The 27,929-nt window shown below is 47.1% G+C and overlaps 1 protein-coding gene across 3 annotated transcripts in view; it reads right to left on the bottom strand.

Annotated features, from left to right (window-relative positions):
* Positions 1 to 7,893, bottom strand: part of IGSF9B (immunoglobulin superfamily member 9B) — a 158,536-nt gene extending 150,643 nt beyond the window's left edge. The window contains exon 1 of one of the 3 annotated variants that reach the window (XM_063943611.1): positions 7,637 to 7,893. In XM_063943611.1, the coding sequence (XP_063799681.1) occupies positions 7,637 to 7,700 (64 nt within the window). In that variant the 5' untranslated portion in view covers positions 7,701 to 7,893. The remainder of the gene's footprint in view (positions 1 to 7,636) is intronic. The other 2 variants (XM_063943612.1, XM_063943613.1) reach the window with 2 other exon arrangements.
* Positions 7,894 to 27,929: the final 20,036 nt, after the last annotated feature.

Raw genomic sequence — 27,929 nt, 5'->3', positions numbered from 1 at the left:
TCTATCATCCAGATACTCAAATCTTGCACCAGCCTTACCGGAGGTGCAGCTTCTGTCTGCCTATGGCCACCTATGCCTGCATCAGGGAACGCAACAGGTTGCGTTGACAATCCTGCGACACTCCCGCCACCCCCTCACTGAATGGCCATTTTTGCATGCATTTCTACCCTCCTCCCAGTCACATGCAGCAATTAATATTCATTATTTCTCCCTCAAACCTATAATATCTCCAAAACAAAGTTCCAACAGATGACAGTACACTTATGCAGCCATGACCAGATCTGTCAGGATTGCGGTGTCGGTCAACTCACTACTATACAGACAGCAAAATATCCGACACGTTCACATTTGTCACCGTCGTTAGCAGCCACTTAGGCCAAGAAAACTGAATTCTGAATTTCCATGTGACTCAGCCACCAGTGTGAGAAATGACTAATTCCGGTGTGTACTCTACAGGGGTCAACACAAGGCGAGAGAACAATACTGCAGGGCAGAGATCCGACGCGTGCTGCGGGAACGCTCGCCCACATTGCTGTACAGCTGACAACAGTATTGGTGTGGAGAAAGCGTGTCCTCTCAGCGGAGGGAGGAGGAATGCAAGAAGGGGTATATTTGTTGCTGCACTGGGCAGGAGGCTAAACAAACAAAAACTATTTGTAACTTTAGTGCCGCTTTAAGATACAAAACCCTTATTAAAATAAACACATGTAACCAATCCCTGCGATGTTACAGATGTGTCTACATACATCTAGCCTCCTGCCACGTTAAATAGCCCTTCCAGTCACGCCATGCAGTGACTCGGTAGGGCCAAGCGTCTTTACGTGGGACTATTTCCATTAAAAAGAGTCTTGCTCGCAAAACGATGCTTATGCTGATTACAAGGATATGCAGAATGCCTATATTCTGTGTGCAATGATATGCAGAATGCCTATATTCTGTGTGCAACCATGATTGTGTCTGCATACGGAATGCTACAATGTCAGTGGCTGTTTTTTCCTAGAGATCACTGTAACGTAGCATTTTGTATGCAGATACAGCCACAGACGCGCACAGAATATAGGCATGCCACATATCAATTTAATAAGACGACACATAGCGATGCGAATAAGACGCGCTTTTGGCATAAAAAGACGCCCGACATTAGCAACGGTGTCCGGGAAATGCCGGCCCACTCACGCCAGACATCTCGCGGTGCATGGAGTACTGCGGCAAGATGTATGAGGACACATCTGTAACTCATGCATTAAGCACTGTGGGCGGGATGTACTGTATACATTTTCACATGAAGAGTTGCGATACATCCCACCGTCTTTCACCTGCAGACCGGCATCTGTGCTCGCCATCATGTCGGAATACTTACCTGCCGGGACAGCGCTTTGGATATGCATGAAGCCTTGTGGTGGAGATGCATCAAGCTTTGGAGAAAGATAAAGTAGGAGAGTTGCTCAAACCAACCAATGAGCTGCAATCATTTATTTGAAATGAAAGTGAGAAGCGGTTGGGCGGCTTTGGACAAAATCTCCACTTTAGCTCTCTCCAAGGCTTGATGCATCACCCTCCGTATTTAGTGAACAATTTGCTTGGCGGACTGGAAAAACTGCTTGCACAAGCATGAATGAGCATATTTTTATTATGGAGCAATCCTTAACACTTGTCACTGTCAGCTGTCAGTTTCCAGCTTCCTGTCCTTACTTATACATCTATCAGCAAAGGATTGGGCCAATCCCCTGATCCCCCAAGGCTGGGGAATTAAGTATATCCAACACATTGGTCCGTTTTAGAAATATATAATTTATACCGCGCTTGTATGTATATTAGCAGCTTCAATAAAACATAAGCAATTAAAATATTTAAAAAGGAAGCGCATATCAGTTAATGAACGCTCATGCCTATAAAGGAAAATGGTTAAAATTAATGTATACAGCTCCTTTGAGAAATACTTGAAATTGGAGGTAATTGGTATATTTATAGTTTGAGGATGGGTTCCGTTGTGTGGTCCGGGTTTGGTGGTTTTCAGTAGGTAGTTCAATAGCAGCCTAGCTTTCCCTGCTCTCCTATGTTTTCAAGAGCCGCTGTTCGCGGCTCACCAACAATCGTCTGGTCCTGGTTCCCTCCTCGCGGCTGCACATTTCGGGCTTTCCTAGACAAAGGGCCTGTAAGCCCAAAACGTGTTGGAGTGAGTACATGCACGGAGGAAGTGGACAGGGGAGTGACGTTACCACCAAGCGACACGGAACCCATCCTCAAACATTGGTCCGTTTGCCAATCACAACGAAAAAATAAACAGGATTGGCAAATCGGGGATTTTTTAACATGCAGAATTGCCCCGATGGGTCGCCGATCAGAGGTTTTAATCGGCTGAATGGCTCGGATCGGGTATTCGGTATCCTGATGTTTGTCAGCATCAAAAACTTTATTAAAATGTAACAAGATGCCTAGACACAGGGCAAAATATTAGTACAATAGCAGTGGCAATAAGAACATGAATTCAAAGTGTATGCATGTATCGTTCCATCAGGGCTGACAGATATGGTGAAAGATTCTTCACACTAGTAAACCAATTAGTAAAGCTAGGGACTAGAATTAATTCACCAATCGATCATTAGAGAATCCAATATGTGGGTGGAGAACTGGCCTTGCCCAGGCTAAGCTTTTATCTACAGTACCTATATGAAGGTCTCACTCACTTACCGCTTCCACCCCACTTACGCAATCTTGCCACTTACTATTTATTAATTCATAGGCCCATTTTCTGAAGTCATACACTTTAGCCTTGCTCTGGTGTCTCTTTTGGCTGTTCAAAAACTTGTTTGGATGCTATGTTATGAGATAAGCTATGTTACGAGATAAGAAGCCTCAACAGATTGTTCCTCTAGTCTTCATTTACAGTAAGCAACTCAATCTATTTACTTCCGATGGGTTTTATGCCTGAAATGTAAAAGGTCAATGTTTTTTTACTAGCCAGGTTATTCACCAAAATCATTGCCCTTTTAAATTTCAAGCATAAACATGATTGGAAGCACTGCATTTTAGAATCCACCGCTTAGTAAATAAACCACTTGGATAGAGTTAAAATGGAGAAGATGCCCAATCAGCATCAAAGGATATTCTGGAGGTCAGACCTCTGAAAATGCCGCTTTCAGAGGTTTGGCCACATTTCGCAAATGTACCAAGCTCCGGAATATATGCTTGGACCCGGTAGGAAACGCCATCTACCTAATGGAAGCCGATGGGCTTTTCATCTCGATGTGTATTGAGAGGGATCCCTGCGTTAAGTGTGTCGTACGACCCACATGCAGGACTCCCGGGTTAAATACCCAGAAGTCCCCAATTGCTTAAATCTACATGCATAAAAAAAATTCACTTTGCATGCGAACAGTGGCAGGATGTAATGCCCTTGATGCATCCCACCCTCTGTTATTTAGCTAGAACACTTTATGGAATGATGAGTAGAGGCTCATTGGCTGCTATGGGAATGTCTCCATTTTAGCTCGTTTGATTCGTCTCCCCATCAGAGAGAAAGTTTGAAGGCAGAAAGTGGCTCCCAGGATTGTTCTAAAAAGGTGACGAGGATTGATTTAAAAAGGTGACGAGAGAATAATAGACGCCGAGTTGCAGAGGGGTAAGCATTGCTATCTTGCAGCACAGATGTCATGGGTTTGATTACAACCAGGGCTATCTGTGTGCAGTTTGTAAATTCCCCCCACTGTTTGTGTGGGTTTCACCCGGGGGCCCCCGTGTTTTTCTCCCACAGGCCTAAAGACATATTGATAGGATAACTGGCCTGATAGATATCCCCTAGTGTGTGTGTGTGTGTGGAGAAGATAGACTGCAAGCTCTTCTGGATCAGGGGGTGATGTGAATGACTAAATATTGTCTGCAAAGTGCTTGCGTAATATACGACATATTACAATTAATAACACAACTTTTACTGTTCACTTTAGCTGCATGACTGTCTGGTATGTGACCAGAGGATGTTTGGTAGGGCCTACAGCGTAGCCAAGATCACTTACAAGTAGAGATGAGCGGGTTCGGTTTTACTCGGATTTCAAAACAGAATCTTATTGGCTTACAGATGTCACGTGTTTTGGATAGCCAATAAGAAAAATCCGGATAAAACCGAACTGACGTTAATTCTGGTGTTAAATCCGAACCCGCTCATCTCTACTTACAAAGAACGCATGAATAAGAACACTATTTTCGTAATACTGTGTTATGCAGTCCCCATGTGTGGTTGTTTTACACTTAATTAGTTGACACTGGTCCAAATTCAGACCCGATTGGTGGTGTGCGTTTTCGCACAGCAGTCGATCATGTCTGAAATGCGCACTCCCCGGCGCTGCAGTGCGCCGGCGCATGCCAGACAGCCGATGGCTGTCTCAGCCCTGCGATCGCCTCTGCCTGATTGATAGGCAGAGGATTTCACTGGGTGGGAGCGGGCGGGCCGGCTGTGTTTGGCCGCCGTTTTAGGTGCGCGGTCCGGGCAATGTAGACGTGTCCGGACCGTGCGGGGGGTGGGCCGCGGTGGCTGCGTGACATCACACGCAGCCACTGCGACCCGGACAGCGACGAGTATCTCCCTGCCAGGGCTCAGCTGCTGCGCTGGTAGGGAGATACTCTTCAAGTACAAAAGCATCGCCGCCGCCGTGCGTTGCTTTTGTACTTGTGTGTGTGTGTGGGGTGGGGGGTAGAGCCTGACATGCGGGGCGGACTAGCCCTGTGCTGGGCATCCCCCCGCATGTCAGGGAAACATCTACGATCAGGTCTGACGATCAGGTCTGAATTAGGCCCACTATTTATTTTGTTTCTGTGCAGGGTAAATACTGGCTGCTTTATTTTTACACTGCAATTTAGAGTTCAGTTTGAACACACCCCACCCAAATCTAACTCTCTCTGCACATGTTATATCTGTCCCCCCTGCAGTGCACATGGTTTTGCCCAATTGCCCAGAGAAGTCTCTAGCTCCTACGAATCCCTGCTGAGCTGTAGAGCTATGCACATGTGCAGACTGCTGCAGCGTGTGCACCTAACATTTACCTATCGCTGGCAGCGTTATCCTGCCAGTAATACAGCAGATGACGCCGCGGAGGAGGGAGACACCACTGTACCTCACCGAGATACCGCAACACTAAACTAAATATACTGCCCAAACTATTTTTATTGATAAATGGGGCCCATATAAATGGCTGAAGCTTGAATGAATTACAGTAATGAGGTTTGGATCTCAGGTGGACAGGTAGAGCAGATTCAGAAATGAGTAGATTCTCCGTGCTCACTACCCACATCCTCAATTCATATTTTATAAACCACTTTGCCTGAGCACCGGGACTGGGATATCCTTAATACTTATTGTTATAAGAGGAAATCAAACTCTATTCTAGCCTTCAAGACTGCTTTCTACACCTCCCTTCCTCACCCCCGTCTTCACACATCAGAGCTGTCAGCTGAACATGGCAGCTCTGGGGTGTAAAAACCTGTAGCAAATGTTTAACCAGGAGAAGCATCATCCTATCATTGAAATGTGCTTTCCAATCCAACCAGGGGCGAAATTTGGACACAGGTCTGACAATCCAACCTACATTTTCACAAAAGACTAATCGAACTTCTCGTTCTATAGGTAATCTCTTACACAAATGCCCGGTAACATATCACAGTACATTCCAAAGATCCAGCCATTTTTGTTTCAGTAAGGTTCATGGTAATGCTTCTAGGCTAAAAATAGGTGTATTAGCCCTGAGGATGATGTGCATCCTGCGGGGCCTGCATCTCGGCATGCATACTGTACTAGAAAGATCACGCATCGGAATCCCCACACTCAGCAGAGATCAGGACTCATTTCTGCAATTACTGATGGAAACTTCAAGCTGTCATCGATCAACGGCCAGAGGACCGCAGCCTGTAAATCAGTGTGCAAGTCTCGTCCTGCTTCTAATTAACCCCATCCTGCAGCACCGCAGACAATCTAAGAGCCATCCCAGTGATACATGTATCAAAGCTCTGGTAGAGGTAGGGTTAAAGCCGTGCTCAAGAATATTAGGATCCAATAAGTGAAGTCACCAGGAAGGTGGCACGTCCTCCATCTCCGCAGGCTACACGGTGACAACTTTCTCTGGCTAATAAATGACATATGTCTCCTGCCATGGACCTCTAACAGGTTTCTGATGCTTCTCCAATTAATGTATAGCTTGATGGAGCGGGCAATGACACATGACTGCGCCTCAAACTTACACTACTGTGCTTATCTACAGTTTTCACTGTGTGATACATCATCATTACATGGACAGGTGAAAGCTATCTGTTCTTCTGGGACAGGACCTCCAGGACTGACCTCGCTCAGTATGCAAGGGGTAAAATAGCCTGCAATCTAGCGCCGCAGCCTATGGTGACATTTCATAAATCAACACGGAGACCATTCAATGAATTCATATTTAGGTGAATGAAAATGAATGCACTGATAATTACTCATTACATCATTCATAGGAAGCTCTCCCTTACTGTCCTCCCCTAGACCGTTGATTGAAACCAACTTCAATGACATCTCTTTCACACTGAAGGAGCTTGCCGGTTTCAGTTTAAGATGTGAAATTGACTCATGATGATTCATTACAATAGGATAAAATAACTAGTGTTTCTGGTTATGAACATTGACCATCCCCACCCCATCTATGACCTCTTCTGGTCATTGACCTTCTCTCACAAGTCATAACTGCTTTAGTTGCACAGACAATGACCTTATTGTCACTTTGCTGCAGTAACTGGTAGGGACCATTTCTCCCCTGGTCTTAACCCTAAACTCAGACGATTAATCATTCACTGATATTATAACTGACCCTCTCTTCCACAGTTTGCCCAGCGATAGTCAATGAAAGTCACCTCATTGTCATCATGACCGTAAGGTTTTATCCAACCCAATGGTTCCAAATTGACCTCTCCCTTAAGGACAGTGCCAGCTATAGAAGCGTGGTGGCCTGGACACCTATATGGAGACGGTTCTAGAACATCACTACACAATCTGTACATGACCACATTACACAGATCCCCTATAGAGTAGAAGATAGAATGCAATGCATGCATCATGACCTCATTTGCTCTCTCAGAGGCAGTGTTCCCAAGCTCTCCCAATCCCGACCCGAAGCGCTAAACAGGGGACAGCGATCTGGAGACTCACAGACTGGTCTGTCAGTAGGAATCACTTCACTGAGGCAAGTTCTGTTCCACCAGTGGGCACCAATAATGCCAATGACTGGCAGATGCCACCACTTATTAGATGAGGTTTCTGAGCCCCCCCTGTGACTGGCAGATGCCACCAATTCTTATTAGATGAGGCCCCTAGGGCTCCCCCTGTGACTGGCAGATGCCACCTCTTATTAGATGAGGCCCATGCGCCCCCCCTCCCCTGTGACTGACAGCTGGGGCTCCTGAGGGATGCGAGTTGTAACCCGCCCCCTTGTAGTGATCCTAGGACTGCATGAAAGCAATATGCCCCCTGCTGCCCTGGCACTAGCAGCCACCCTACCAGCTGACCTGGCACTACCTCACTACCAGCTGTCCTGGCTCTGGGATGGAGCAGGTTGGCGGCTCCCCCGGCTCAGCACCACATGAGACCCTTCCCACAGTAGGCTGCACTTCAACTCACCTTGAACATAGAGTCCTCCGGCGCTGATGACACTTGCTATCCAAGCCAGCACATAGCGAATCATAGTAGTGCAGAGCACCAGTCCGGAGCCTCATCATATCTCAGAGGAGCCGTCCCTGGCGAGCCCCGGGGCGCTGCAGACATCCCTTCTCATGCCTCATCCCCTCTCTCCATCCTCGCCCCAGCAGCCGCCCCGCTCCGTCCGGGCTCCCAGCAGCAGCGAGAACACAGCCAGCAGCAGCAATACCGCCGCGCAGCCTAGCCCGGCTCTTTACGGGCTCGCACCGCCCACGGGGCCACCCGATTGGTCGCGTCACGGGAAGGGAGGTGGCGATTGGCTGGGGGAGGTGCCAGTCGCAGGGGCGATCCCGTTTCAAGGTGCGTTGACGCGCAGACTAGTGCACACTGCACAGAAGCCGCAGTATCATGCGCATTGCCGGCTCCCTCGCTCTCTGTGCTGCCGAGCGCAGGAGGCCGGGGACAGGCCAGGGATCCGGAGGATTGCCGGCCCCATTCTGGTGGAAGACGGGATGGATTCAGCACCTCTCACCGAGGACAGAGCCTGTTTGTGCCGTGTGCACGCAGCATGGATGGCTTCATACACACTGAGCTCATTACAATGCCTGCTCTTACCTGCACATTTACTCAGATCTTATAATAGAAGTAATTATAGTAATACAATAAATAATAGTAGTAATTATAGTAATATTAGTAATGCAAATAATAGTAATAATTGTAACAGTAATAATACAGGTGATAATAGTTTAGTAATAATATAATAGTTATATTAATGCAATTTATATACAGTAAAACTTTTTCGCCAATAGGACTCAAAGGGGGGGAATTGTTTTTTTGGGGGGCAAACCTGCGCCTGGCAATGGAATTTAGACTCGTACCGTTAGCCCAGCCGTTTCGCACAAAAGCTACAGTACCCTATAGGGTAGCGAGCACTTTTGTGCCAGATCCCGCTGCTGTATAATGTGGCGGGTGCCTCACAAATTCAATTTGCCGGCAATTGAATCCCCCGCCAAACAATTGAATATTGCCTCGTCTAAAACAATTGAATCACCCCAAGGTGCTTTACGTCTACTTAAACAAAAAAAAACAAGATACAAAGTAAACAAGATATAATACAGTACAGAAAATAGAGCTAAACATTTTGCATAGGTGCAAATAATGCCCCGGGTCCAAGAGACACACACACACCCCTGCGCGCGCACACACACACACACACACCCTCCCCCACCTGCACCCATACATATTACCTCGCCGGCATGGGAGTCGCAGAAACATGGGAGAAAATGATCTGTGCATTCACAGTAGAGAAATCACTGCCTGTGCGTAGACATCAGCGCAGGTGGGTGTAAGCCATGTAAGCTGCTTCAGGACATACCTTGGACGTTGGGTATGTACAGTAGTCAGTAAGCCAATCTTAAAATAGATGATCAACTGTATTGGCACTTTGCAGGGGGTATGGTATACAAGATCTACAATGTCTAGGTCGACAGTCATATTGTCGACATTGACAAAAGGATGGAAAAAGTAAAAAAACATGAAACCCCCCAAAAACGTGTCAACCATATGTATGTCGACCATTGCCATGTTGACCATTTGAATCTTTTTCAGTGTCGACATTTCATCCATGTTGACCTATGGCATGTCAAACATATGGGGTCGACTCAATGACTGTCGACCTATAGTCCGGATCCCATTTGCTGCACAGACATGCGGTGAGGTAAATGGCTCAGGAGGCACTGGTTAGTACCAGAGCCAGATTTACACACAATATATGAGCTAAAGGGTTCATGTGGGCTTTATACATAGGTGCAGCAGTATATACATTTGGGCATTATACACAGGAGCAGCAGTATACACATGTGGGCATTATACACAGGTGCAGCAGTATATACATGTGGGCATTATACACATGCATATACAGTATAAACATTATACAAATGCTATACCACGTTATTACTGTACATTAAACAGGTTCAGTGATTATAGTTCCCCGTGTAGACAACCTGTGGATTCAGAGATCTAAATATAGGATCCACATTTTCTGTGTTAATCAGCTTCATAATGTTCTTGTGTGTAGTGATGACTTCTTAGACAGGATTGTATTAGGTATCTGCAGTTACAAATTATAATTGGTGTCCTCAATACGTAATAAAACTTAGAGATCAACATGGCTGCACAGAACGCGATCTGTAGGTTTCCAGTGCATTTGAAGGCGTTGGTAGAAAAAAAATCCATACTCCAAGCAATTTACAGGTCTGAAATTAATTTCTCTGACGTCCTAGTGGATGCTGGTTACTCCGTAAGGACCATGGGGAATAGACGGGCTCCGCAGGAGACTGGGCACTCTAAAAGAAAGATTAGGTACTATCTGGTGTGCACTGGCTCCTCCCTCTGTGCCCCTCCTCAAGACCTCAGTTAGAATCTGTGCCCGGCCCGAGCTGGTTGCACACTAGGGGCTCTCCTGAGCTTCTAGAAAAGAAAGTATTTGTTAGGTTTTTTATTTTCAGTGAGATCTGCTGGCAACAGACTCACTGCTATGAGGGACTGAGGGGAGAGAAGCGAACCTACCTGCTTGCAGCTAGCTTGGGCTTCTAAGGCTACTGGACACCATTAGCTCCAGAGGGATCGAACACAGGGCCCGACCTCGATCGTCCGGTCCCGGAGCCGCGCCGCCGTCCCCCTTTGCAGAGTCAGAAGACAGAAGAGAATCCTGAAAATCGCGGCTGAAGACTTCGGTCTTCATTAAGGTAGCGCACAGCACTGCAGCTGTGCGCCATTGCTCCCTAAGCACACCACACACTCCGGTCACTGATGGGTGCAGGGCGCTGGGGGGGGGGGGCGCCCTGGGCACCAATTAGAGTACCTTACATGGCTAATTGACACATAATACAGCTTTTAAGCTGTATATGTGCATAATCTCCCGCCATTATACAGATAAAAAAGCGGGAGAAGTCCGCCGAGAAGGGGGCGGGGCTATCTTCCTCAGGACACCGGCGCCATTTTCTCTTCACAGCTCCGCTGGAAGACAGCTCCCCAGGCTCTCCCCTGCAGTTTCCGGGCATCAAGGGTAAAAAAGAGAGGGGGGGGCACTAAATTTAGGCGCAAACTATATATAAAAGCAGCTATAGGGAAAATCGCTTTTGTTAGTGTAAACCCTGATTATATAGCGCTGAGGTGTGTGCTGGCACACTCTCTCTCTGTCTCCCCAAAGGACTTTGTGGGGTCCTGTCCTCAGTCAGAGCATTCCCTGTGTGTGTGCGGTGTGTTGGTACGGCTGTGTCGACATGTTTGATGAGGGTGACGTGGAGGCGGAGCAGGAGCCGATAAGTGTGATGTCGCCCCCTGCGGGGCCGACACCGGAGTGGATGGATATGTGGAAGGTTTTAACCGACAGTGTCAACTCCTTACATAAAAGGTTTGACGACGTGACAGCCATGGGACAGTCGGCATCTCAGCCCGCACCTGCCCAGGCGTCTCAGAGGCCATCAGGGGCTCAAAAACACCCGCTGACTCAGATGGCAGACACAGATGTCGACACGGAGTCTGACTCCAGTGTCGACGAGGATGAGATAAATGTACAGTCCACAAGGGCCATCCGATGTATGATTACGGCTATGAAAGATGTTTTACACATTGCTGACATAAACCCGGTTACCACAAAAAAGGGTATTATGTTTGGGGAGAAAAAGCAACCAGTGACTTTTCCCCCATCTGATGAGTTGAATGAACTGTGTGAAGAAGCGTGGTGTTCCCCTGATAAGAAACTAGTAATTTCTAAGAGGTTACTGACGGCGTAGCCTTTCCCGCCAACGGATAGGTTACGTTGGGAAACATCCCCTAGGGTGGACAAGGCGCTCACACGTTTATCTAAAAAGGTGGCACTGCCCTCTCAGGATACGGCCGCCTTAAAGGAGCCTGCAGATAGAAAGCAGGAGGCTATCCTGAAGTCTGTATATACACAATCAGGTACTATACTGAGACCTGCAATTGCTTCAGCATGGATGTGTAGTGCTGCAGCAGCATGGTCTGATACCCTGTCAGACAACATTGATACCCTTGACAGGGATACTATTTTGCTAACTATAGAGCATATTAAGGATGTAGTCCTATATATGAGGGATGCACAGAGGGACATTTGCCGACTGGCATCCAGAATAAATGCGATGTCCGTTTCTGCCAGGAGAGTATTATGGACTCGGCAGTGGACAGGTGATGCCGACTCTAAAAGGCACATGGAGGTTTTGCCTTATAAGGGTGAGGAATTGTTTGGGGACGGTCTCTCGGACCTTGTATCCACAGCGACAGCTGGGAAGTCGACTTTTTTACCTCACGTTCCCTCACAGCCTAAGAAAGCACCGTATTATCAAGTACAGTCCTTTCGGCCTCAGAAAGGCAAGCGTGTCAGAGGCGCATCCTTTCTGCCCAGAGGCAGGGTAAGAGGAAAGAAGCTGCATCAGACAGCCAGTTCCCAGGAACAAAAATCCTCCCCTGCTTCCACTAAATCCACCGCATGACGCTGGGGCTCCAGAGGTGGAGCCAGGTGCGGTGGGGGCGCGTCTCCGGAACTTCAGCGACCGGTGGGTTCGCTCACAGGTGGATCCCTGGGTCCTACAAGTGGTATCTCAGGGATACAAGCTGGAGTTTGAGGCGACTCCCCCTCGCCGTTACCTCAAATCGACCTTGCCATCTGCTCCCAAGGAAAGGGAGGTAGTACTGGCGGCTATTCACAAGCTGTACCTCCAGCAGGTGATAATCAAGGTTCCCCTCCTTCAACAGGGAAGGGGTTATTATTCCACAATGTTTGTGGTACCGAAACCAGACGGTTCGGTGAGACCCATTCTAAATTTAAAATCCTTGAACACTTATATAAGAAGGTTCAAGTTCAAAATGGAATCGCTCAGGGCGGTTATCGCAAGCCTGGAAGAGGGGGATTTTATGGTGTCGCTGGACATCAAGGATGCCTACCTGCATGTCCCCATTTACCCACCTCACCAGGAGTACCTCAGGTTTGTGGTACAGGATTGTCATTACCAATTCCAGACGTTGCCGTTTGGTCTGTCCACGGCACCGAGGGTATTTACCAAGGTAATGGCCGAAATGATGATACTCCTTCGGAAGAAGGGAGTTATAATTATCCCGTACTTGGACGATCTCCTTATAAAAGCGAGGTCCAAGGAGCAGTTGTTAGCCAGTGTAGCACTATCTCGGGAAGTGCTGCAACAACACGGCTGGATTCTAAATATCCCAAAGTCGCAGCTGTTTCCAGCGACGCGCCTGCTGTACTTGGGCATGATTCTGGACACAGAACAGAAGAAAGTGTTTCTCCCAGTGGAGAAGGCCCAGGAATTGTCATCTCTGGTCAGGGATCTCCTGAAACCAAAAAAGGTGTCGGTGCATCACTGCACGCGAGTCCTGGGAAAGATGGTGGCTTCTTACGAAGCAATTCCATTCGGCAGGTTCCATGCAAGGAACTTTCAGTGGGACCTGTTAGACAAGTGTGGATCGCATCTTCAGATGCATCGGCTGATCACCCTGTCCCCGAGGGCCAGGGTGTCTCTGCTGTGGTGGCTGCAGAGTGCTCATCTTCTCGAGGGCCGCAGATTCGGCACTCAGGACTGGGTCCTGGTGACCACGGATGCCAGCCTCCGAGGTGGGGGAGCAGTCACTCAGGGAAGAAACTTCCAAGGACAATGGTCGAGTCAGGAGACTTCCCTACACATAAATATTCTGGACCTAAGGGCCATTTACAATGCCCTAAGTCAAGCAGAACCCCTGCTTCAAAACCAGCCGGTGCTGATTCAGTCAGACAACATCACGGCTGTCGCCCATGTAAACCGACAAGGCGGCACAAGAAGCAGGATGGCGTTGGCAGTAGCCACAAGGATTCTCCGATGGGCGGAGTATCACGTGCTAACACTGTCAGCAGTGTTCATTCCGGGTGTGGAAAACTAGGAAGCAGACTTCCTCAGCAGGCACGACCTCCACCCGGGAGAGTGCGGACTTCATCCAGAAGTCTTCACGCAGATTGTGAACCGTTGGGAACGGCCACAGGTGGACATGATGGCGTCCCGCCTCAACAAAATGCTAAAAAAGTATTGCGCCAGGTCAAGAGACCCTCCGGCGATAGCTGTGGACGCACTAGTGACACCGTGGGTGTACCAGTCGGTTTATGTGTGTCACGATCCGGGTATCTGGACGCCATTACTTACCCTTCAGATGCCTCCTAAGGCTGGCTCAGCGTTCCAGGACCGGATCCCGCTGTTCCTGAGTTTCCACATGCAGAATGTCAGAGTGGTGATTTCATCAGCCGCGGCCTCCGCTGTGCTCGCGTGGTTAAATGTGCGCTTGTCAGTCTGGCGTCTCCTGTGGCCGGCGTCGCCATTACTGTTTCAATTCTCACATGGATTACAAACCAAACTTCCCTCCAAGTGTCTGCATGGGCGCAGCCATCTTGGATTTTGTCATCTGAGCATTTCCACCAATCTGCTGTCTGTATTGTTGATTTGCATAATTGCCTAGCCAACCCCTTCCTTGCTGCAGGTATAAGTAAGCTGTGCCTGAGCAAGGAAGGCGTCAGTGCTTTGGTTGTCTAACCTAGTTCCAGTTTGTCTCTCTCCTGTGGTTGTCTTCCAGGTTCCAGCTCCTGTCTCCAGACTTCTGCTATAGAGACCCGCACCAGCATTCCATCTGCGGTGTAGCCTGACTCTCCGATCCATTCTGGACTCACCTGTTTCCAGCTACTACAATCACCTGCTTCCAGCCCAGCTTCCAGCAGTGTACAGCTTCTCTTAAAGGGCCGGTGTCCTTTCTGCAGTTTACCACTCTCCACCGGTATTATTATTTCACCGCTCTCAAACAATCACCTGCTTCCAGCCCAGCTTCCAGCAGTGTATAGCTTCTCTTAAAGGGCCGGTGTCCTTTCTGCAGTTTACCACTCTCCACCGGTATTATTATTTCACCGCTCTCAAACAATCACCTGCTTCCAGCCCAGCTTCCAGCAGTGTATAGCTTCTCTTAAAGGGCCGGTGTCCTTTTCTGCAGTTTACCACTCTCCACCGGTATTATTATTTCACCGCTCTCAAACTCCAAACTTCATTATTATTTCATCGCTCTCAAGTTCGTTTATTATTTAACTGGTTCCAGCCAGTATCCACTCCGTACCAACAACAGTCTGGTTCCAGCCAGTATCCACAGCAGCCGTTTTACCTTCAGCAGCCCAGCCTTTCCTGGAACATCAGCTGGTACGATCCTGGGTTCTCTCCATTGCTACAGTCAGGCCTGGTAAGGACTTTCCAACTAGAAGATTATAAGAACTGTCTCACACTACCAGTGCCTGTGGCCCTTGCCACCCTGTAGTACCCAGGAATTGTATTTATCCTCTGTTGACTTTTATGTTTCCTTTTACTGCTGCTGTGTTACGGAGTTTGTCATAATAAACATCATTGACTTTTATCCTGGTTGTCGTGGTCACGCCTTCGGGCAGTTATTCTACATGTTACTTACATGTCTAGGGGTCTGATACAACCTTCCAGGTTCCGTTACATCTCAGCCCCTACAACTGAGGCTGCCTCCCGTCAGCTCAGGCCCTCAGTTGTGACAGTAAGCACTGACCTAATGAATCCAGCCGGAGACCAGGATCAAGCGGCCAGGCCGATGCAAGAACTGGCAGCCCGACTTGAACATCAGGAGGCTGCACAGGGCCACATCATCCGCTGTCTCCAGGATCTCTCTACACGGCTGGATGGGATTCAAACGACCCTCCGTGGACCTGGCACGTCCGGTGCGTCCATTACAGTGACACCAGCTGTAACCCCACCCCCCACCCACCTTACCCATTTCCAGTCCACATCTTCATCTTCCAACGCCAGCAAAATTTGATGGATCTCCAAGGTTCTGCAGGGGATTTCTCAATCAATGTGAAATCCACTTTGAGCTTCTACCTGGCAATTTCTTCAGTGACCGTACCAAAATTGCCTATATCATCTCCCTTCTCAGTGGCTCAGCCCTTGACTGGGCATCACCTTTATGGGAGAAGTCTGATCCCCTGCTATCCTCCTATACTGACTTTGTAGCTACATTCAGGCGCATCTTCGACGAGCCAGGCCGGATAACATCTGCTTCATCTGAGATTCTCCGTTTACGCCAGGGAACACGTACTGTGGGACAGTATCTTATACAGTTTAAAATCCTGGCATCCGAACTGGCATGGAACGACGAGGCCCTGTATGCTGCATTCTGGCATGGCTTATCAGAACGCATCAAGGATGAGTTAGCTACCAGAGACTTGCCCTCTAAGTTGGATGAGCTAATTTCTCTTTGCACGAAGGTTGATCTACGTTTCAGAGAGAGAGCAACCGAGCGAGGAAGATCATCTACTCCTAAATCTTCTGCTCCTCCTCCTCCTCGTCAACCATCTCCATCCAAGGATGAGCCTATGCAAATTAGTCGTTCCCGTCTATCTCCCGCTGAGCGCCGAAGACGTCTCTCTGAGTCTCTCTGTCTCTACTGTGCAGCTCCGTCGCACACTATCAATGCCTGTCCCAAACGTCCGGGAAACTCCAGATCCTAGCTCGCCAAGGAGAGGGCCGGCTAGGAGTAATGATCTCCTCTCCATCTCCTCATGACTGTAACCTCCCAGTGTCGCTCCAAATTGCTCAACGTTACAGGAACGTCATTGCCCTCCTTGATTCCGGAGCAGCTGGGAATTTCATAACCGAAGCTTATGTTAAACGGTGGTCCCTACCCACCGAGAGACTGTCCTCGTCCATCTCTTTGACTGCCGTGGATGGCAGCAAGATTTTTGACGCAGTCATTTCCTTAAGGACTCTTCCAGTTCGTCTGAGAGTGGGAGTTCTTCATTCTGAGTATATTTCTTTTTTAGTGATTCCAAGAGCCACACATCCAGTGGTTTTAGGCCTTCCATGGCTCCGTCTCCACAACCCATCAATTGACTGGACGACTACGCAAATACTGGCATGGGGTCCCTCCTGTGCTGAGACTTGTTTAGCCAAAGTTCTTCCTGTTTGTTCTTCCTTCCCCAGGTCATCTGATGTTCCGCCTCCTCCATATCAAGACTTCACGGACGTGTTCAGTAAAAAGCCTCTGCTGATATCCTTCCTCCTCATAGAGAATGGGACTGCCCAATCGACCTCATTCCAGGGAAGGTTCCACCGCGAGGCCGAACTTATCCGTTGTCTCTGCCTGAGACACACTCCATGGAAGAGTACATCAAAGAGAACCTGGCGAAGGGTTTCATCCGACCATCTTCTTCTCCAGCCGGCGCAGGCTTCTTCTTCGTTAAGAAGAAAGACGGTGGTCTGCGTCCGTGCATCGACTACAGAGGTCTGAACGACATTACCGTCAAGAACCGATACCCTTTACCCCTGATTACCGAGCTCTTTGATAGAGTTAGTGGTGCAACTATTTTCACAAAGCTGGACTTGAGGGGTGCCTACAATCTCATCCGAATCCGTGAGGGTGACGAGTGGAAGACCGCCTTTAACACCCGTGACGGACATTATGAGTACCTCGTCATGCCCTTCGGATTGAGCAACGCTCCAGCAGTCTTCCAGCACTTCGTGAATGAGATTTTCAGGGACATCTTGTACCGCCATGTCGTGGTTTATCTAGACGACATCCTCATCTTTGCTAATAATCTCGAAGATCATCGTTTCTGGGTAAAAGAGGTTCTTTCCCGTCTCCGTGTCAATCACCTCTATTGTAAATTGGAGAAGTGTGTGTTTGAAGTTAAAACCATTCCGTTTCTAGGTTACATTGTGTCCGGTTCCGGACTAGAGATGGATCCTGAGAAACTCCAAGCAATCCAGAATTGGCCTATACCCTTAAGCCTCAAAGGGGTCCAGAGGTTCTTAGGATTCGCCAATTATTATAGAAAATTTATACGAGACTTTTCCACCATTGTGGCGCCTATCACTGCATTAACCAAGAAAGGTGCTAATCCGTCCAAGTGGTCCGAGGAAGCTACACAGGCCTTTCACCTTCTGAAGCAACGGTTCATCTCTGCACCAGTTCTGAAACAGCCCGACACCGACTCTCCTTTTATCTTAGAGGTAGATGCCTCCTCCGTTGGAGTAGGAGCAGTGTTATCCCAGAGGGCCAAAGATGGACATCTACATCCTTGCAGTTTCTTCTCCCGGAAGTTCTCCCCAGCTGAGCGCAACTATGCCATTGGCGATCAGGAGTTGCTAGCCATCAAGCTCGCTCTGGAGGAGTGGAGATACCTGTTGGAGGGAGCATCCCACTCAATCACCATACTTACCGACCACAAAAATCTTTTATATCTCAAAGGCGCACAATGTCTGAATCCTCGTCAGGCCAGATGGGCACTTTTCTTCTCTAGGTTTGACTTTAAACTCCAGTTCTGTCCGGGTTCTCAGAATCGTAAGGCCGATGCCCTTTCCCGCTCATGGGAGCAAGAAAATGAGTCCGAGTCTGCAGACAAGCATCCTATTATTAATCCGTTGGCATTCTCCACGGTAGGGATGGACTCTACGCCTCCACCAGGGAAAAGTTTTGTTAAGCCAGTTCTAAGGAAGAAGCTCATGCATTGGGCCCATGCTTCCCGTTTTGCTGGACATTCAGGCATTCAGAAAACCCTTGAATTTATTTCTAGGTCCTACTGGTGGCCAACTCTGAAGAAGGACGTTATGGAATTTATTGCCTCCTGCCCAAAGTGTGCCCAACACAAAGTCTCCCGCCAGTCGCCTGCGGGGCAACTGGTTCCATTATCTGTTCCCCGTCGACCTTGGACCCATTTGTCGATGGACTTTGTTTCCGATCTACCTATCTGCAACAAGTTTAATACCATCTGGGTGGTAGTTGACCGGTTCACCAAGATGGCACATTTCATCCCTCTCACCGGTCTTCCGTCAGCTTCCAAGTTGGCTCAAGTGTTTATACAAGAGATCTTCCGACTTCACGGTCTTCCTGAAGAGATCATCTCGGATCGTGGAGTACAATTTGTAGCCAAATTTTGGCGAAGTTTGTGTCAAGCCCTCCAAGTCAAGTTAAAGTTTTCCACGGCTTACCATCCTCAGACCAATGGTCAAACCGAGAGGGTGAATCAGGACTTGGAGGCCTTCCTCCGTATATATGTGTCTTCCTCTCAAGATGACTGGGTTCAACTCCTTCCTTGGGCCGAGTTCAGCCACAACAATCAATACCATTCCTCATCTTCTTCTACACCATTCTTCATTAATTATGGATTCCACCCTAAAGTCCCAGAATTCCAACCGCTTCCCGCAACTTCTGTTCCAGCAGTGGATGTCACCTTGCGTCAGTTTTCAAATAACTGGAGGAACGTCCGCGCAGCCCTGCTTAAAGCCTCATTCAGGTATAAGAAGTTTGCCGATAGGAAGCGTAGAGCGGTTCCTGCTCTCAAGGTGGGTGATCGTGTGTGGCTGTCCACGAAGAATTTGAGGTTGAGAGTTCCCAGCATGAAATTTGCACCTCGCTACATCGGACCCTTCAAGATTGAACAAGTCATCAATCCTGTTGCCTACAGGTTACAGTTACCATCCTTCTTGAAAATACCCAGGACATTTCATGTTTCTTTGTTGAAACCGCTGATCCTGAATCGGTTTCATTCCGCACTTCCTCCAGCTCCCAAAGTTCAGACTCAACGGGGAGTCGAGTACGAGGTGGCCAAGATTTTGGACTCACGTTTCCGTTACGGTCAGTTACAATACCTCATTGACTGGAAGGGCTATGGTCCTGAAGAACGCTCTTGGACCAATGCCTCAGACGTCCATGCTCCTGCCTTGGTCCGAAATTTCCACGCAAAGTTTCCTTTAAAGCCTAAGAAGTGTCCTGGGGCCACTCCTAAAGGGGGGGGTGCTGTCACGATCCGGGTATCTGGACGCCATTACTTACCCTTCAGATGCCTCCTAAGGCTGGCTCAGCGTTCCAGGACCGGATCCCGCTGTTCCTGAGTTTCCACATGCAGAATGTCAGAGTGGTGATTTCATCAGCCGCGGCCGCCGCTGTGCCCGCGTGGTTAAATGTGCGCTTGTCAGTCTGGCGTCTCCTGTCTCCTGTGGCCGGCGTCGCCATTACTGTTTCAATTCTCACATGGATTACAAACCAAACTTCCCTCCAAGTGTCTGCATGGGCGCAGCCATCTTGGATTTTGTCATCTGAGCATTTCCACCAATCTGCTGTCTGTATTGTTGATTTGCATAATTGCCTAGCCAACCCCTTCCTTGCTGCAGGTATAAGTAAGCTGTGCCTGAGCAAGGAAGGCGTCAGTGCTTTGGTTGTCTAACCTAGTTCCAGTTTGTCTCTCTCCTGTGGTTGTCTTCCAGGTTCCAGCTCCTGTCTCCAGACTTCTGCTATAGAGACCCGCACCAGCATTCAATCTGCGGTGTAGCCTGACTCTCCGATCCATTCTGGACTCACCTGTTTCCAGCTACTACAATCACCTGCTTCCAGCCCAGCTTCCAGCAGTGTACAGCTTCTCTTAAAGGGCCGGTGTCCTTTCTGCAGTTTACCACTCTCCACCGGTATTATTATTTCACCGCTCTCAAACAATCACCTGCTTCCAGCCCAGCTTCCAGCAGTGTATAGCTTCTCTTAAAGGGCCGGTGTCCTTTCTGCAGTTTACCACTCTCCACCGGTATTATTATTTCACCGCTCTCAAACAATCACCTGCTTCCAGCCCAGCTTCCAGCAGTGTATAGCTTCTCTTAAAGGGCCGGTGTCCTTTTCTGCAGTTTACCACTCTCCACCGGTATTATTATTTCACCGCTCTCAAACTCCAAACTTCATTATTATTTCATCGCTCTCAAGTTCGTTTATTATTTAACTGGTTCCAGCCAGTATCCACTCCGTACCAACAACAGTCTGGTTCCAGCCAGTATCCACAGCAGCCGTTTTACCTTCAGCAGCCCAGCCTTTCCTGGAACATCAGCTGGTACGATCCTGGGTTCTCTCCATTGCTACAGTCAGGCCTGGTAAGGACTTTCCAACTAGAAGATTATAAGAACTGTCTCACACTACCAGTGCCTGTGGCCCTTGCCACCCTGTAGTACCCAGGAATTGTATTTATCCTCTGTTGACTTTTATGTTTCCTTTTACTGCTGCTGTGTTACGGAGTTTGTCATAATAAACATCATTGACTTTTATCCTGGTTGTCGTGGTCACGCCTTCGGGCAGTTATTCTACATGTTACTTACATGTCTAGGGGTCTGATACAACCTTCCAGGTTCCGTTACATCTCAGCCCCTACAACTGAGGCTGCCTCCCGTCAGCTCAGGCCCTCAGTTGTGACAATGTGTTCCCTCCTCTTCCTCTCATACCAAAGGTACGGAGGATAGTAAGTAAGAGAGGAGTAAGAACTATACTCGTAGTTCCGGATTAGCCAAGAAGAACTTGGTACCCAGAACTACAAGAAATGATCTCGGAGGACCCATGGCCTCTGTCTCTCAGACAGGACCTGTTACTGCAGGGGCCTGTCTGTTCCAAGACTTACCGCGGCTGCGTTTGAAGGCTTGGCGGTTGAACGCCGGATCCTAACGGAAAAGGGCGTTCCAGATGAAGTGATTCCTACGCTGTTAAAGGCTAGGAAAGACGCTGCCTGAAGTTCAGACGTTGTTAAGGGAGTGCTGTATGTTCAGCCCCTTTTTGTGCCTCCAGTGGCACCTTGGGATCTCAACGTAGTGTTGGATTTCCTAAAATCACATTGTTTTGAGCCACTTCAGACTGTGGAGTTGAAGTATCTCACGTGGAAAGTGGTCATATATTTTTGGCCTTGGCTTCGGCTAGGCGTGTGTCAGAATTGGCGGTTTTGTCATGTAAAAGCCCTTATCTGATCTTCCATATGGACAGGGCAGAATTGAGGATTGGTCCCCAATTTCTCCTTAAGGTGGTATCAGCGTTTCATTTGAACCAACCTATTGTGGTGCCTGCGGCTACTCGGGACTTGGAGGCCTCCAAGTTGCTGGATGTAGTCCGGGCCCTGAAAATCTATGTTTCCAGGACGGCTAGAGTCAGAAATACTGACTCGCTGTTTATCCTGCATGCACCCAACAAGCTGGGTGCTCCTGCTTCTAAGCAGACTATTGCTCGCTGGATCTGTAGCACGATTCAACTTGCACATTCTGCGGCTGGACTGCCGCATCCTAAATCAGTGAAAGCCCATTCCACGAGGAAGGGGGCTCTTTTTGGGCGGCTGCCCAAGGGGTCTCGGCATTACAACTTTGCCGAGCTGCTACCTGGTCGGGGTCAAACACGTTTGCAAAATTCTACAAGTTTGATACCCTGGCTGAGGAGGACCTTGAGTTTGCTCATGCGGTGCTGCAGAGTCATCCGCACTCTCCCGCCTGTTTGGGAGCTTTAGTATAATCCCCATGGTCCTTACGGAGTACCCAGCATCCACTAGGACGTCAGAGAAAATAAGAATTTACTCACCGGTAATTCTATTTCTCGTAGTCCGTAGTGGATGCTGGGAGCCTGTCCCAAGTGCGGATTTTCTGCAATACTTGTATATAGTTATTGCTTAACTAAAGGGTTATTGTTATGAGCCATCTGTTCAGTGAGGCTCAGTTGTTATTCATACTGTTAACTGGGTATAGTTATCACGAGTTGTACGGTGTGATTGGTGTGGCTGGTATGAGTCTTACCCTGGATTCCAAATCCTTTCCTTGTAGTGTCAGCTCTTCCGGGCACAGTTTCCCTAACTGAGGTCTGGAGGAGGGGTATAGAGGGAGGAGCCAGTGCACACCAGATAGTACCTAATCTTTCTTTTAGAGTACCCAGTCTCCTGCGGAGCCCGTCTATTCCCCATGGTCCTTACAGAGTACCCAGCATCCACTACGTACTACGAGAAATAGAATTACCGGTGAGTAAATTCTTATTATTATTATCTTTGCTTTTATATTGCATCACAAAGCATCCATAGAGCCATCTTTGCTTAGTCTTTCCATATTGTAGATAGATAGTGATAAAAGTATGGAATCTTGTCTTAGGGCAGGCATATTTGTCCTAGGTTTCTGTCCTATGTGTTTAAAACCCCAGGAACGGTGTGGTAGTAGAACAGCTTACTAAAGAGCTTCTGGACTTTGGCAAAAGCTGGCAAAGAGTTCAAGGGGTTATGGATGGAGGTCGAGAGTGGGCTCCATCCATTAGTCCCAGTATGGGCCTAAGAATCAGAGAAGGCTAATCATTGCTTACACCTGCATGGGACATGGAGTGTCTCAGTATCTGGTGTTCCCCCTGTCCCCTAACCCCCCTCCCGGATTGTATCTAAAACCCCCCCCCCTACTGGATTGCAGACGGGAGGGGGGGGGGTAGGATTAGCTGCCATCCGGGAGGGGGGTTAGGAGACATACTTCTCCTCTGTCGGGACTTCACATATCGGGATGGCGGCATTGGTATTGTGGCTGCTGGCATCCCGTCCGCCAGCAAATCATACTGAACCCATCTACATATATAATATTATCACTAAGTAATTATTAACTTTTTATTCTGTTTTTCAGAACTTGGTAGCAGTACATAAAAATCATGCTAAGGGGGATTTCTAATTAGCCCCTAACCGCCGGCATTTACCGGGGATTAGGCTGAGACACGTGAATCAGAATCCCCGATTAGCAGCCACAACAGACCCGTTTTCACCGGAAATTTTTCGGGTTTTGTGTTTTGGTTTTGGATTCGGTTCCGCGGCCGTGTTTTGGATTTGGACGCGTTTTGGCAAAACCTCCCTGAAAATTTTTTGTCGGATTCGGGTGTGTTTGGATTCGGGTGGGTTTTTTTTCTTCAAAAACCCCTCTAAAACAGCTTAAATCATAGAATTTGGGGGTAATTTTGATCCTATAGTATTATTAACCTCAATAACCACAATTTCCACTCATTTCCAGTCTATTCTGAACACCTCACACCTCACACCTCACAATACTATTTTTAGTCCTAAAATTTGCACCGAGGTCGCTGGATGACTAAGCAAAGCGACCCAAGAGGGCGGCACAAACACCTGGCCCATCTAGGAGTGGCACTGCAATGTCAGGCAGGATGGCACTTAAAAAAATTGGCCCCAAACAGCACATGATGCAAAGAAAATAGAAAAAGAGGTGCACCAAGGTCGCTGGACGGCTAAACTAAGCGACACAAACACCTCAATATCACAGGAATTATTCGTTCTAATCAATGGTATTGGTCCAAATCACTGGAAGAAAATGACAAAATCACTGGAATTATTCGTTCTAATCAACCGTATTATTGGTCCAAATCACTGGAAGAAAATGACAAAATCACTGGAATTATTCGTTCTAATCAATGGTATTATTGGTTCAAATCACTGGAAGAAAATGACAAAATCACTGGAATTATTTGTAAACATTTGTAGAAAGTCGCTGCTTTCTGATTACAGAAATGCTCAGATATTCCTGCAAATCCACAGAAAAAAAGAAATTGAGAAACCGTTGTTTGAGAACGTTTGTTCTCTTTCCCTTACAAAGGAACAAACCACTTTCCAAGAAGACTGACGTTTTTGGGATTATGGAGACATAATGTTTTTGAATATAAATCCTAAAGCAGGTGGTGTATTAGAGCAAAAGAGTGCAAGAGACCAGCCATGCAGTTTCTGAAATATTATGACAAAATGTTACTGTATTTCATAAGCACTCATTCCTAACTCTGCTAAGTACTGTTTGGTATACTGTATCTGGCGTCCATGAGGTAGTTGTCCATTATTTCAGCTTCCATTGACCTTTTTCAAAGCGGTAGAAGTTATCGATTCTTTTTTTTATTTTTTATTTTCCCCTATTTTTAATTTTCTCCTGCGTAGCCCAGTAAAATGTTGCAATGTTAAGTATTGACTTGTGCCTTCTGGGGGTCCACTTCTTCACCAAACCCAGCCAAATCTCATCCTAGAAAAAAAGAAAATAACACCTGCGCTCTGTTGTTCTAATGGGTATATCCCTCTATTCTCACCAAATATCAAAACAACATTAAAAGTGAAAAATGAAACTGAAAATAAAAAATAAAATAAAAAATATAAAAAGGACGGTAGGTTTTAGGTTGAATTAATGATAAATTTAATAAAAGTAATAATAATAATAATAATACTGTTTAAAAACATACAAGATTAAGAACATCTGGGATCAACTAAGAAAACTCAGTTCGTGGGTCAAAGACATTCACTAGTCCCCTTAGGAGAATTAAATAGTACCCCAGGCTAGGATTCTCTCCAGATTGTGGTCCACAAGTAAGATATTAGGTGAGTAGCAGCTTTTTGAACGTCCCTCTTTTAAGCACACTGTGCAAGCTTTTTCATGCAGACAGGGATTTTTTCAATCTCACCATAGCAGGTTGGGTCCAAGGTGGAGAGACCAATTGATGCCGTCCGGGTCAATAGTGAAGAAATAAGTCTCCAATTCAAAAGGGGATAAGTAGTGAAAATTGCTGGACAATTTTCACTACTTATCCCCTTTTGAATTGGAGACTTATTTCTTCACTATTGACCCGGACGGCATCAATTGGTCTCTCCACCTTGGACCCAACCTGCTATGGTGAGATTGAAAAAATCCCTGTCTGCATGAAAAAGCTTGCACAGTGTGCTTAAAAGAGGGACGTTCAAAAAGCTGCTACTCACCTAATATCTTACTTGTGGACCACAATCTGGAGAGAATCCTAGCCTGGGGTACTATTTAATTCTCCTAAGGGGACTAGTGAATGTCTTTGACCCACGAACTGAGTTTTCTTAGTTGATCCCAGATGTTCTTAATCTTGTATGTTTTTAAACAGTATTATTATTATTATTACTTTTATTAAATTTATCATTAATTCAACCTAAAACCTACCGTCCTTTTTATATTTTTTATTTTATTTTTTATTTTCAGTTTCATTTTTCACTTTTAATGTTGTTTTGATATTTGGTGAGAATAGAGGGATATACCCATTAGAACAACAGAGCGCAGGTGTTATTTTCTCTTTTTCTGTAACTACACATATTGGGGATTGCCACCCCCTACACCAGCTGCTATTGACAGCGCACCCCACTTGTATATTCAAATCTCATCCTAACCCTCTGTTCCACGTTCTCTATGTACCCCATCTGTGTCACCCATGTCTGTCTACCTCTCCCCTTTAGATTGTAAACTCACGAGCAGGTCCCTCTTCCCTCATGTGCTTATCCTTTGTCTTACTTTAATAATCTTCAACTGTACCACATCCAGCAGTCTTCTGCCACCTGATACTTATTCCAGTATCATCTGCTGATGTAACTATGTTTATTTACCCTGTACTTGTCCTATACTGTCATCAACTGTAAATTGCTGTTTTCCTGTTTGATTATTTATGTACTCTGTAATTGGGCGCTGCGGAACCCTTGTGGCGCCATATAAATAAAGGATAATAATAATAATATAGGGTGTATAATCCCCAGGTGTATCTCACACATCGCTCAGTACAGTATATAGGGTGTATAATCCCCAGGTGTATCTCACACATCGCTCAGTACAGTATATAGGGTGTATAATCCCCAGGTGTATCTCACACATCACACAGTACAGTATATAGGGTGTACAATCCCCAGGTGTATCTCACACATCACACAGTACAGTAGATAGGGTGTACAATCCCGAGGTGTATCTTACACATCACACAGTACAGTATATAGGGTGTATAATCCGCAGGTGTATCTCACACATTGCTCAGTACAGATTACAGGATGTATAATCACCAGGTGTATAACACACATCGCACAGTACAGTATATGGGGTGTATAATCCCAAGGTGTATCTCACACATCGCTCAGTACAGTATTCACGGTGTATAATCACCAGGTTTATCACAAACGTTGCACAGTACAGTATACAGGGTGTATAATCCCCAGGTGTATCTCACACATCGCTCAGTACAGATTACAGGATGTATAAAATCACCAGGTGTATAACACACGTCGCACAGTACAGTATACATACTGGTCACAACAATGCAGCAGATATTGAGCACTGATCAGGATACTAAAAGTGACACAGAGCTGCAAGATACAGCAATGGCCTACTGTACTGTACTATATGTTTACTGCTGGTCACCAAAATGCTGCACTGTCCTATATACTGCTCACAATAATGCAGCACAGCAATAGTATACTTGACACAGAGCTGCAAGATACAGCAATGGCCTGCTGTACTGTACTATATGTATACTGCTGGTCACCAAAATGCTGCACTGTCCTACTATATACTGCTCACAATAATGCAGCACAGAGATAGTATACTTGACACAGAGCTGCAAGATACAGCAATGGCCAACTGTACTGTACTATATGTATACTGCTGGTCATCAAAATGCTACACTGTCCTACTATATACTGCTCACAATAATGCAGCACAGAGATAGTATACTTGATACAGAGCTGCAAGATACAGCAATGGCCTACTGTACTGTACTATATGTATACTGCTGGTCACCAAAATGCTGCACTGTCCTACTATATACTGCTCACAATAATGCAGCACAGAGATAGTATACTTGACACAGAGCTGCAAGATACAGCAATGGCCTACTGTACTGTACTACTATAATTATATACTGGTGGTCCCCAGTCCCCACAATGCAGCACACTGAGCACAGATATTTGCAGCACACTGAGCACAGATATGGAGCGTTTTCAGGCAGAGAACGTAGATATTTTCAGCACACTGAGCACAGATATTTGCAACACACTGAGCACAGATATTTGCAGCACACTGAGCACAGATTACGGAGCTTTTCAGGGAGAGATCGCAGCCACGTCCTCTCCGTTCAATCTCCAATGCACGAGTGAAAATGGCGGCGACGCGCGGCTCTTTACATAGAATACGAATCTCGCAGGAATCCCGACAGCGGGATGATGACGTTCGGGCGCGTTCGGGTTAACCGAGCAAGGCGGGAAGATCCGAGGCTGCCTCGGACCCTTGTAAAATAGGTGAAGTTCGGGGGGGTTCGGATCTCGGAGAACTGAACCCGCTCATCTCTAGTTTTTGCACGATAATGCATGGGACTGAGAACGTATCTCGGATCCCATGTGTTAGCGCCCTAAAATGGGTCATTTAGTGCACGGTAAAAACAGGCTGTAATTGGATCAAATAGTTGCCGCCCAGATATTGAGAAAAAACGTCCATTGCAGAAATTGCAAATACATCGCAATATACGGGCTGATCACAAAACCATACGCAATTACCGCAACGTGAAAGATTTTTTCAATCTGTGCCAGGCAAGGTCGTCCACAATTCTTGCAACACAAGAGGCTGGAAATGGTCATCAGTGACGTCAGAGG

This window comes from Pseudophryne corroboree, chromosome 10 (assembly GCF_028390025.1).
Source record: "Pseudophryne corroboree isolate aPseCor3 chromosome 10, aPseCor3.hap2, whole genome shotgun sequence".
NCBI classification, from domain to species: domain Eukaryota; kingdom Metazoa; phylum Chordata; class Amphibia; order Anura; family Myobatrachidae; genus Pseudophryne; species Pseudophryne corroboree.
The sequence above is the reverse complement of the archived record's forward strand: the minus strand, read 5'-3'. Positions and strand labels throughout refer to the sequence as shown.